The 13,812-nt window shown below is 29.8% G+C and overlaps 1 protein-coding gene across 1 annotated transcript; it reads left to right on the plus strand.

The window, feature by feature from the left end:
- The first annotated feature begins 9,694 nt into the window (after positions 1-9,694).
- Positions 9,695-13,352, plus strand: LOC112779876 (GATA transcription factor 8). The gene is made up of 3 exons (XM_025824230.3): positions 9,695-10,140; positions 10,856-11,131; positions 12,106-13,352. The coding sequence occupies exons 2-3, from the start codon at positions 10,883-10,885 to the stop codon at positions 12,913-12,915; spliced, it is 1,059 nt and encodes a 352-aa protein (XP_025680015.1). The 5' UTR covers positions 9,695-10,140; positions 10,856-10,882; the 3' UTR covers positions 12,916-13,352.
- The last annotated feature ends 460 nt before the right edge of the window (positions 13,353-13,812 follow it).

The raw sequence follows: 13,812 nt of genomic DNA on the forward strand, positions 1-13,812 counted from the left end.
TGAAAGAAATAATGGCGTCAATTTTGAAGTTACAAAAAGAATTTCAACAAATTCTCACTTTCTAATTGATGAGTACGTTATTTTTTTATCTCTCTTATTAGATTATTATATAATATTACTTTTATAGTAGAGTGTTAGAAATTTGATATTTCTTTTATTTATCCCATATATAAACACCTGTATGTTTCTTTATTTTATGAATGGAATTATCTGAGTTTGAAAAAAAAAAAAAACACTTTAAGCTTGTGGTAAATTAAACTTGTCACATGCTTTATGATTAAATTAACAAATTGATGTTGAAGATAGTCAATACTTACAAGTATGAAGTATCCTTCAGAGGACAACTAATTGCCCCTCTTGTTCATTTTGTTTGTTCCATTTCCATATGTTTGCTAAACAAATTAATTAATTAAGAATGATTTTAAGTTATGATGATTGTCCTAAATTAAGGATTGATTTGTGGGGCAGCATCGTACGCGTCATGACCCACAAAAGTCCCTGAGATATCACATTGTCTCAAACCTTGTTTAGGTACGACGTGGGCCCTACCACCACATGATTATGCACCCAAATATCTTTCAACTGTACCATACAAAAGAAAATTAAAATAAACAAAATTTTCTTATTAATAACTCAAAGTTTGTTAACAAATCACATATGTTATTTTTTATTTACAAATTTAAAATTTCGTATATATATATTATACATATTGCAAAGTTGGAAGTCATGCTACGATTTCAAGTGTATGTCTTGAGTTTTATTTATAACCCTACCTCGGTAACCAAATTTACACAATATTCTTTGAAAATATTAATTAGTATAGATAAACAACTACTAACTAACTAACTTTAAATAACTACAATTAATAATCATTAATTTATATTTTTTAAAAAATAAAATTTAAATAATTATTAATTAATTAGTATAAAATATAATTTAAAAATACTTGTTGACTTATTGTTAACTAGATCTTTATTAATTATCTAACGGAATTGAATATTAATTATTATATATATAACGTAAAAAATTGTTTAAATGTTTATAAAATATGCTTTAGGGTTGTAAATGAATAATTAGGATATTTTCTATCTATCTATATGGAGAAAATTCATAAATTTAATATTTATAAAAAGATTAATGACAGTACGATATATTAGATATTTAGATTAGAGTAATTTATTTATGTTTTATTCTAAGTATTCTAATAATCACCTTATAAAGAATGGTTTAATTTTGTTAATGATTAATATAACAGCACTGTTAAAACCTTAATAATTAACAATTTTCACTTTAAAAACTTTTAATTCATAAGAGGGGGAAAAAATCATAGTAGCACTCCTTTTTCTTCTGGAAGCAAAAGAGGAGAAGAAAGCCGAAATATGGCCCAAGAAAGAAAGAAGATATGGTACTTGGCTACTTGGTTTGAGGCAAAAGTCAAAGAACACGTGGCAGTAGGTGATACGCAAGAGTGACGAATGAAAGTAGAAAAATGTGGAGAGCAGGGCCACGTGAGTAGGTCCGGGAGTCACGTGCGGGAGAGGAACAAAGACACTTGCGCGCACACACAAGCCAGCTCAGCTGGAAGGAGGGTAGGGTTCGTTCCATGGGTGGGGTCCACAGAAGATAGGGGTGGGTCCCTGAACGCCACGTTGATGAACGTGTGGAACATGCAGCGTGGGACCCACCCACGAGAATGAAGATGGGTGCTTAAGGAAGGGGCTAAGGTTAAGTAATGTAATTTAAAAGCCTTCTTTCTTTCTACTACTTGCTTGCACGCTCTGCCCGCTCATCTCGCCGGAAAATGCCACCTCATCACTTTTTTTTTTTTGTCTGGGAAAATTTATGTGTAATTTTATGCATAATATTTATTTATCAATAAAAAAATTTAATATTTTTGTCTTAGACTAAATTTAATTACATTTCTTATAACTATAAGTCATTTGACTTAATAAAGATTTCACAAAAATGTTTAAATAAATTTGAAAAAAGTCTATGAGTGTATATATAATACCAACTATACTACAAATTACTGGTCACGGGAGTAATTTATATATGTTATTCCTTAAATTAATAGTTTAAAATATGAAATTTTTAAGATGTAAAAAACATTGTTGGCCAAGACTTAATATACAAGAATTAGCCAATAAATTAAATTAAGTTCGTAATTTTTTTTTATTTCTCCGTCTCCCTTAATATGGCACTAATTTGAGCTTTATTAAAAATTTATTTTTATCAATAAATTGTTATATACATAAAATAAACTAGTTTTGAATTTAGGACATTTAATTATATTTTCACATAAATAGTTTATTCACGTTCCATTTATCGTCAACTTGTTATTAATAAGATAAGAAGGTAATTATAAGTTATGTTACATGTACACTAAAAGTAGCCACTAGTATAAAATATATGTTAAAATATAAATACACATTAAAAATAAATTAAATCACACATGTATTTATACACAAATACATTAGTGGCTGATTTTAGTGATTTATTTTATTATACAAATAGTATAGCATTTTTGTTAACGATAATATATAAATGTAATATATGTAAAATTGTGCAAACTAAATAATTATCAAAAGAAAAGAAACGCAAATGAGCTAATTATTGTTGTAAATATAATAATGTGCTGGGCCTTCGAGATTAACATTTGCAAATTCATTTGTTCTACAACATAAGCCAATTAATTCCTCAAAAAAAAAAAAAAAACTTGTGGAATACAATAAGACTAATGTATTACAGAGGACATCAAGCAATTGAACTCAATTATTTCATATAGATAGCGACCAATAAACAATTGATGCATAAGTAATAAAAATTCCAAATGATTGAAGTGTAAAATTTTGTACTTATTAGTATTTACTATTTGGGAGGGTCAGTACGTCACATGCACATGTGAATTTGCTTCGTTCAGGAAATTGGATAAATAGTATATAGCTATTACATTAGCAATTTGTTAATTAATTAGCATGCACAAAATAAACAAAATATATGGGGTCACATATGTGCTGAACATTTTTCCTTTTTTTAGGAAATCATTAGCATTAATTCTTTGTTTATCATATAGTATATGATGCATGCTCACACAATAAGGGAATATGAACCCATGTGCCATTCAAATTCGTACAAGTACATATTAGATCACATTATGCTCCTTCTACCGACACACACATAATTATTTTTATTTTTTATTATTACTATATATTAGTCCGATACTCTTGTAAAAAAAAAAAGGTATAAACATTGTTCAAATTTGTTAAATTTTTGGACAGAGAGATGTGACCTTATTAATTATGAACCTCAACTTGTGATGGAGTGATATATAACCGATAAGAGCGTCGGTGCAACTTTAAGGTTTAGACCTTCATCACATGTATTCTATTTTTTTTTTCCTAAAGAAAAATAGATTAACCTTTCCATGGTTTAATAATTAATTCCATTTTTTAATACAAAAAACTACTCGATATTTTAATAAGAGAAAGAAGGGAAAGGATAAACTTCAAATAAATAATTAAACATATATATAACATGAATCATATTTTGCAATGTGAAGTCAAAAAGTGTACAATAGTTGTATTTTAGCGTATAAGCGTGTTGAAATATACCAGAACAAACAAAACCATTTTTTTTCTCTTTCTCTATCTCGGTAATCTTGATAGAACTATTATTATTATTATTATTATTATTATTATTATTATTATTATTATTATTATTATGTTTAATTACTCTGCTAGTTTCTATAGTTTCGTAAAATTTTCAATTAGGTCCCTATATTTTTTTTAATTGAGTCCTTGTACTAATTTTTTTTAATTGGATCCCTACACTTTTTTTTCCTTTTATTTAGGCCCCTGTATCAATTCTTTTTTTTTTTAATTGGGTCCTTATAAAATTAAACCAATTACTATTAAGGGAGATTTAATTGCAAAAAAAAAATTAGTGCAGAGAACCAATTAAAAAAAAATATATAAAAATCTAATTAAAACTTTCACAAAACTATAGGACCAACAGACTAAACAGAATAATTAAACATTATTATTATTATTATTATTATTAGTTTAAAACATTAAATATATCATAAAATAATTACATATCTAGATGGAATAATAATAACAAAACAACACAAAAACAATTACAATTATTTTTAATTAAATTATATAAACATAAATAAATGTTGACATAAATAATATTATAAATAAGCAATTATATATTAAAATAATATAAGTTTGATTTTTTGTTTATTATCATTCTCAAATCATCATAACCAACCACAGTTAATAAGAAACAAAATTTTTATGTCAAAATTGTCAATTCCAAAAGCAGGGTGGGGTAAGGTGCACTGTTATGGTGTTAGTGTAATCGGACTGATATTTATTTTAGATATTTTTAGATTAATACCTTAGATTGCACTCATTTAACTTTACCAAATTTTATAAAATACATATATATCAAACTCGGTTGTTTTTTCAACAAACATTAAGGGCTGCTATATATTATTAGTTTAGGGATGATTGATTATATTGATTGCTAATAAGCCTAACTCTTGACTCTGAAAATCTAAATTGGGTTTTGAACCAATAATTATTTTCCCTTAATTTTTTCTTCGGTTGAAGTAGAAGTCTTTTAGAAGAAAGAGATTCATAGAGTGCAACTCAAGTTAGTTAAAGAAATTAAAGGATGAATATGGAAACAGCACCACTGCACTACCACACACACAGTGTCCCCTTGATCAGTTCTACTTCCCCTTTTTTAACAGTTTTTTTTTTTTTTTTTAAAGGGTGAGTATTTTTTAAGGGATTGATTCAAAGAGTGTAAGTCAAGGTAGTTAAGGGCCAAAAATAAAAATAAAATAATACGTTAAAGATAGAGATGAAATTAAAGTTGAAGATAGAATGTGAGTGTATGTGAACCCATCATTTCTATTTGGCCCAAACCAAACACACTTCAGTTATGCAGTCACTTTTGTTAACCTTTTTCTTTTCTTATTTTTTAACTTTTATTTTCTTTTGCCTTTTTTTTACTAAATAAAAAATCAAATGCAAAATTTACATGTAAAAATAATTCGTAAGAATGAATTACGCAGATTAAAGTAACAAGTTTTATTTATGAGGAGTGGTAGGAGGTCAGCAACTTTTATGATTTGTAACCATCAAATAGTCATCAATGATGATTTTAATGGTGTGAGATTAGTGTGAGATTTTATCCAATGACTCATTTTTTTTTTGTTAGTTACATACTGGCTAAAATTTAAAAAAGTTGTTGACCCTAGACTTTTTATTTATTTATTTATTTTTAACACTAATTATTATTTTGGCGTGTTATTTTCATTGGTTGACTTAACTAGCTAGCACATTTTATAGGGATACGATTTCATTATGAAATTTTAATTGACTATGATGAGCTTGGGATTTCAAGAACACTGTGTAATGTCAGGCCAAATATAAGCATAAGCTAAGCTTTGATTGGAGATTAAAATTATCTATCATCAAGTGGGTTTGGTTCTAACTATTTTTAGGACATAAGTTCAATCTTTAGGTAGGTTGCATGTGACCATATAATTCAATAAATATACTTATTTTGATTGGGTGTCATAAATAATTCATATATTTGTATATCTTATTTTCTATTATTAATGTCTCGACGTACTTTACTTCTAAATCGAAATTATATAAATAAAACATATTAAATTAAAGATATGCATTTTTCTTTTTTAATAGATATTTTGATATAAGTTCAAATAACGTTTGATTATTATAAAATTAGGCTAACATTTTCAATAACTCCACAATAATAGATCAACTTAGTAACTACAATATAACATATTCGAATTTAAACATTATAAAAAAAATAAAACAAAAAAAAGTACGTTATTCATCCTGAATAACATTATATTCATCTCTTATTTTTCTTATTTACTTTAGTGTCAGAATATTTTTGTAAGTACACACAATTTGATTTCTCTTATAATTAACATATACTTATTCCACTTCAGACAAAAGAAAAATCAATCATTAAATAGGACGAATTATACTTACTAATAGGCTTATTACGCAAAAATACCTTACAAATCAAAACTTTTAAATTTTGCTAGTAAATTTGAATGGGTTGAATTGACACTGCAAGAAAAATGCTAAAACTGTTGCATTTATCGTCGAATTAATGTCGGACATTAGCAGTGAATTTACCGACGAATTTGACAATAAATTTGTTTGATAAAAAGATTATCATTGGATTTAGTTTTTCAACGATAAATTCGCCGGTTATAATTGGAGTGAAAAAAAAAATGGCGTGATCATTATCGACGGATAAATCCGCTAGTCTAATCTAAATTAGTGCAACACTGTGTTTTGGTCATTTGCAAAGTATTACTGTCAAATTTATTTACTGATAAATCCAACAGTAATTTTGCCCTAAATTCAAACCGCAACCCCTCTCCTCCTTCATTTTCGAACCACTCTCTCTCTGACCTTCTCCTCCTTGTTAGTAACCACTTTTAATTTATCCATCTAATTTGTAGCCCTTGTTTATTTCTTAAAATATTGAACTTAATTAGTTATTAGTATTGTATTTGTAGCTTGAGATTTTAGTATTTTAATTTTAGACATGGATTATGATAGGATATATAAGGATGGAATTTGATTTATATAGCTTGATGGTTAAATGTTAATATACCCTCTAAATTTTTTAAGTTAATTAGTTGATTGTTGTTAATTGTCTGATTTATTATCGAGGCCATTAAACATTTTATTGACTTATTGTTTATTGTTTTCAATTTTTTAAATTTATTATTATCTGAGTTAATTGTTTTGTGAGTTAATTAGTGTTGTATTTTTTAATTTATTAGTTTAAAAATTATTAAATTTAAATATTTAAAATTATATATAAATTTTTAAACAATTTTTTAAAAAAATTAAAATTAAAATTTAATGTTGAATTTATCACTGAATAAATCTGTCGATAAATATTAATTTAATTATTAATTATTAATTAATAATATATTATTGTTGAATTTACTGTTGGATAAATCTTATGGTTAAATTATTAGTGAAAATTTTCTGATAGTAATTAACGACAAATAAAAAAATTTGTCGATAAATAATTACTATTAAAATTTATATCATTAAATTTATTTTAATAATAATTTCGATGATAAACATATTACAAATAGATTTTTTTTTTAATAAATTTAATGATACTCAATATTTTTCTTATAATACGGAAATTATATTAGATAGTTGAACAAAATATAGCTATATAATAATAAACAAGTCGGGTTGAGATTTGAGAACCAATTGAGTCCTTCATGCATGGAACTAATAATTAAAATGTGTTTGACTCATTTAGGGTGTCACATTTTTAATATTGCACTTATTATTAATATAGCTAGAACCAAACTTGTTAAAATAATTTTTTAAAGAGTAAAAAATATGTAGTAAAATTTTGTCACAATATTTATACCTCCTTATTACGGGTAATACCAAGAATTTAGAGAAGTATTATTAAAATAGAAAAAATAAATATATATTATATATTAAACAGGTCTTTATTTTATTCCTTAAAATCTAAAAAAATTAAGTTTTCTTAATATTAGACAAACAAGTTTTACAACACATCCAACAATTATACATATAATATGCCTAAAAAATATATTCCTGAAAATATAATTTCACGCGTTGAAACTGAACATGCCAAATTATCTAGACCCAATTAAAATATATTTGTATCATTACACAAATACACAGCAGCATTTATTGGAATTATACATTTTGCAATTAAAGCACTTAAATTTTTAGTCAAAGCTATGAAGATAAGTTTGAAACAATTTGCCTATTATATTATCTTATGAAGTAAATATACCGTGACTGAGAAAATGAGACCCGTTGAACTAATTAATTACATTTGTATGGCATTTATCTTTTTTTCGTAAGAATATATATTATCTTTTTTTCCCATATATTCCATATAAATAAAATTGTCTTAATTCCTACACGATATAAATTTTGATTTTAAAAATCACAATATTCATAATTAAGAATTGCACGCACGAGGTGTAACATAGAAATGACACTCAAAAAATGTGCCATAACAAATATAATGAGATTTTTTATAGCAACTAAATTAAATTATATATATATATTAAATTATTTTGATTTTTTTTATTTTTTACGTATTTTGTTTACATTAAATCTAAGATATATATATTTTACACGTGCTATCGTAAATGAGATAAACTTAATATACGTATACTATTTTATATTCAATATAAACGAAATAAGTAATGAAATATAAAAATATAAATAATTTTAAAACAAGATAGAAGTATAAACATAGAATTTAATTAATTAATCTTTTAAAAATCCAATATAATGTAACCAAAATAAGCATTTGATAATAGAAAAATGAGTGTTTCGAAAATAGAAAACCAGGGTGCTGAAAAGAGAAACTGCCGAAGTATTCAAATTGATATAAAATGACAGAAAAAGAGTATCTAGAACTCTTTTTTGGGCGTATATGGCTGAAAACACGGAATTTTTAATTTGGACATATATCCAAAATTCTTGATTGAATTTTCTCTTTTGCATTCAAATTTGTACGGTGACTAATTTTCATAATTGTCACTACCTTCGATTTCGTAACATAGTAAAAGAAAGGATTTTTCCATGCACAAAAGGAATGCTCTACCATAATTCGGAAAAGTCAATAATTTAAAGAAAAATGAAAGCTGTAATTTGCAAAATCAAAGATAACACTGGCGAGCGCGTAAACTTTGGCTAACACACGTAAATATTTAATATTATTATTATTATAATTTTGGGGTGGCAAGCGCGTAAATATTTAATTAATAAAATACCCTATCCAAGATTACCACGTAGAGTAGAATAGTGGACAGAGGAATCATCGAATTCTGGACCCTCCGAAACCAAAAACTGGTAAGTAGCACACTTTGCGTGTATGTCACGCGCTTCAAGCGAAGTCAGAAACTCTGACTTTTTGGACATTTTACGATACTACTCACACTTTACTGCTCCCTATGCAGTGGTAAATAAGACAATAATTAATTATGAAAATGAAAAAAATGCAGTTACTGTATAATTATAGTAATAGTAGTACTATGTTTTTGAGGTTAATGAAAAAGAAAGAAAGAAACAGTGTGTCTGAAACAACGGCGGTTAAAGGCCTGACACATCCAATGTGGGCACACATTTCTTCTTCCTATTTATGCAAAGCCTCTATGCGTTTCTCAGCTTTTTTTTTTTTTTTTTTACCTTGTTTTTATCCCTACCAATAATAATCTTCAAAGTTCAAACTCAAACTCAAATCAGTGGTTGCACTCTCCGCAAACAATGAAAAAGTAAAAAGCCAGCCCCTATTTTATTTTATTTGTTGGCTTTGTAATGCTAAAAATGTAGTCAAATCTTTATTACTTGAAAAAAAAAATATTGCGTTAAAGCTTTGTACTCCTATATACCATAGCATTGGCTTAGATGATACATGGATTAATAGTAATAGTTTTTGTAATTGTATGTAAATTTAAATTTTATTTAAGTATTTATCGTCGGTCAATAGATTACATATAACAAATATAGTACAAAATTTGAACCTTCTATAACTAATCAACTAATTAATTGATTAATTCAAATTAATTAACTCTTTGTTAATAATAATAGTTATAATGTTAAGACAAGTGAATGGGAAGAATTGAATATCCGTGAATGGAGGAGATAGAGAGAAGTGGGGCCAAAGAGGGTAATATGAAGAGAGAGAGAGAGAGAGAGAGAGAAGACTTCAACATCAAGACAGTGAAGGGATAGTAAAAGACAGCTAGCAATGAAGGAGGAGCCTCACCTACCAGTGCTCCTCCACCCTCTTTCTCTTCTTTTCTCTTGTCTTGTCTTGTGTTGTGCCTTCATAACCCCCCCTTCCTTCATTTGTTCCCTTTTAAGCCTCCTTCATTCTCCTCTCTCTTCTTTCAAAAACCCCTCCTTCTCTCCTCCCTCTCTCATTCTCTTCTCTTTCTACAACTAAGACTAAAACTACCTCTCTCCTCCTCCTCACTCACACACACTCTTTCTCTCCTTTCACCTTTCAGTTTGAGCTAACATACACAAGCAAAGGAGTTTCCTTTTGTAGCTTCAGGTTTGGCTCTATGCCTTATTATTATTCTCCCCATTCACAAATTTTTCATTTTTAACCTTAACCCATGCATATCATCAAACAATTGGAATGGGTGGTTTTCTTAAACCTACACTTTTGTTTTCCCTTTTTGGGTTATGTATATAGGACTTGAATTTGAGGTTTAATTCTACTTCATGCTCAATAATTCAACAAGTATAGTGGGGGCAGAAAATGGAGTTCATTATCCTCAAGAAAATTATATAAAATAAAAGTGATTTTTGGGATAAAATGGAACCAAATTGAAGCTGGTGGGTTATTACTTTTGGGACCAGCTGCCACTAACGTGCGCCCCTCTCAAACTTGAAACTTTTCAAAGTTGTATTCATATCCAGATGCTGCAAAATCTTCAATTTCGGCTTTTCTCATTTCGCAAAAAAAAGGAAAAATATATAATTAAAAATGATAAAAATATTAAACCCGCTTTCTCTTTATAAACTTTTTTTATTTCTCCTTCTGTCTCTTTCCAATGATTTTCCTAAACAAGGAAAATTATTTATTTAATTCTCGAAATAATGCAATAAATGATTCACAGTCACAGCAAATTGCTAACATGCGCCGCCATTAATAAGCTTCTCCATTCAACAATTGCTTCTATAATAACAATATACTCTTACTCGTTTTCTCAGTTCTCACCCGATTTTCCTTTTCCTTTTCTTTTTCTCTCAAATTTTCTCAGGAAAAAAATCTCTCCGTTGCAGAGAAAATGGTTGGACCAAACTTCATGGACGAGCTAGACTGCGGCAACTTCTTCGATCACATCGACGACCTCCTCGACTTCCCCGTCGAAGACGTCGACGGTGCCGGAGCCGCCGCATTTCCCGCCGCCGCAGCCGCCGGGAACTGCAACTCGCTCGCCAGTATATGGCCTCCGGAGACCGACTCGTTCCCCGGCTCCGACTCGGTGTTTTCCCGCAACAGCGCCTCAGACCTCTCGGCGGAGCTTTCAGTTCCGGTGAGTTGCCCTAAACGACGTAGTTTTATCTGCGTTTCTAATATTTCTTTTATTTTAAATTAAAAAAATAAAATAAAATAAAATTGTCGCTTTTCACATGAATTCCATGACCTGGCAAGTAATTATATCAAACGCTCCCGGTTTAATATCTTCGTTTGAGTAGTTCAATTTTTTATTTTGTTTCGTTTTTTGGTTTTATCTAAGTTTTGAATTAAATTGGAATTTGGTGACACTGAAACAGGTACTTCCAAATATTGTTGTGATGGGAACAAAATAGTTTTTGTTTATTTCGTTAAAGCTTGTCCATTGATGAAGTTTTTAAAATTTAAAAATTATTATCTCTACTAATTTAAAAAATTTTAAATATTATCAGAGGAGGACATTTTTGACATTTTAAACGGACACTTGGTTTTGTCGGTGACATGTGGCATGTCACATCGTCTGTACCCTCCGTTGCGGTTGCTTTGTCTAAATTATTTGGGTCATCATTATTGAGTATCACGTGATTTAGCATGTGACGATCACGTGATGTGACGAATAATAATCACAATAAATAAATAATAAAGATTGGAAGAGAGTGGTTGCTGAGTTGCTCTAGCTAGTTGTAGCAACTAGCAACCCATGCTTGATGATTATGCTTTTTTGGTACATAAGCACAAATTCATATTCTTCAAATTCAATTTGAATAGCTTAGCATGTGACATTCTTTTTTGGTATGGCCTAGGCCTATGATTTGATTCCATACTTGGTTTTTCTTTTTTTTTTCTTTTTTTTTTTAGAGAAAGAGCTTAACACTTGTAGGAGAGCTTATTACTATTGAAAAATTAAAAAAGAAATGAAGACAACTAAAGTGCTCCATACTTAGTTGTTTACGCATTAGTTGAATTGTCAATTGTGAATGTATTAGGATTAAAAATAAATATGTTATGTGATTGGATATGGTTTTGATCAATGTGTTTGTGAATTTGTTTCAGTACGAGGACATTGTCCAATTGGAATGGCTGTCCAATTTTGTGGAGGACTCTTTCTCCGGTGGGAGCCTCACCATGAAGAAGGTGGAGCAGCCATCCTGCACCACGAAGGATGACTCTGCTCACAACCAATTCCAAACATCCAGCCCGGTTTCTGTCCTGGAGAGCAGCAGCTCATGCTCGGGCAGCAAGGTGCCGCCTCGCAGCCCGGAGGTTTACATCCCTGTGCCGTGTGGGCGTGCACGCAGCAAGCGTCCACGCCCGGCGACATTCAATCCTCGTCCGGCCATGCAGCTCATCTCCCCTGCCTCATCCTTTGTTGGGGAAAACATGCAGCCAAATGTCATCTCGGCCACCAAGGCCTACTCGGATTCCGAGAATGTTGCCGAGTCTCAACCGGTCATGAAGATGCCGAAGCAAGTTTCCGGGGAACCCAAGAAGAAGAAGAAAATCAAGGTGACGCCTCCATCACTAGGCCAAGCTGATGATTCAAACCAGAATGCTTCACAGCCAGTTAGGAAATGCATGCATTGTGAGATCACCAAGACACCTCAGTGGAGGGCAGGGCCAATGGGGCCAAAAACACTCTGCAATGCATGCGGCGTTCGCTACAAGTCCGGCCGGCTTTTCCCCGAGTACCGGCCAGCCGCCAGTCCAACTTTCTGCCCATCCGTGCACTCCAATTCCCACAAGAAGGTCCTTGAAATGAGATGCAAGGGCATTGAAAAATCCGGTTTTGCAAATCATCATGCAGATGCCTCACCAGAACTCATTCCAAACACTAACAGCAGCCTTACCCTGGAGTACATTTGAGGGCGGGGGAAGTGATCCTAATTGGAGAGATTATTTCTCTTTACATTACCTTCCTCTTAGAGAGTCATGGTCTTATGCTATTTCTTATTGATATTTCATTTCTTTTAATTGGTTTTTGTACAGGGTTGGAATGGGGGAATAGGAACAATAGATTATGATGATCATATTTTAGCAGTTAGGGTAAGATTGTAATGAGGACTTAAGAAGAAAAGAGGGGTTATGGAAGTCAAAAGGGTAGGGCTTTAGGTCTAGTAATTGGTAGGTCCCTTAAGGTTATATTAGGAGTTGGTGTCTCCGTTGTCTTTTTTTCTTTTGGCATTCTTTTCATTTTTTCTTCTCTCTTTTTAAATATCCCTGTTGTGGGAATTCTTTTTGCAGTTCATTTGTAGCAAAAATTCTGAGTTGAGTAAGAAACTTTTAAATTTGTTATTTCCCCATTTGCTCTCTCTAAATCTCTCTATTGATCTGCTCATTTCACCTTACATATATCATATGCTCTATATAATATATATACACACACTCTTAAGTAAAAGTTGAAGTGTATCAGACTTTTATTTTACTCATGGCAGTATTAGATTCTTGGAAAATTGCCTTTATTTCAGTGCTGTAAAATGCATAAACGTACTATAAACATTTGCTGTTGGAACCACCTTTGTCTTTTTGGTTAGTTATGTGAGGACCATAAAGAATAGCTTCTTTTTCAACTAAGTTGTTAAGAGTTATGAGGTTGAAGAATTCTGCTAATTCAATATGTATGACTAATCAAAAATGTTATTTGCACACTAAAATTAATTATCAAAATCAGTCATTATATATTTGTATATAAAAATATATATACACTTTTATTTGTGTATTTTATTCTAGTGACTGATTTTGATATGTATTTAACATGGTTGA

Source organism: Arachis hypogaea, chromosome 19, assembly GCF_003086295.3.
Source record: "Arachis hypogaea cultivar Tifrunner chromosome 19, arahy.Tifrunner.gnm2.J5K5, whole genome shotgun sequence".
NCBI lineage: Eukaryota > Viridiplantae > Streptophyta > Magnoliopsida > Fabales > Fabaceae > Arachis > Arachis hypogaea.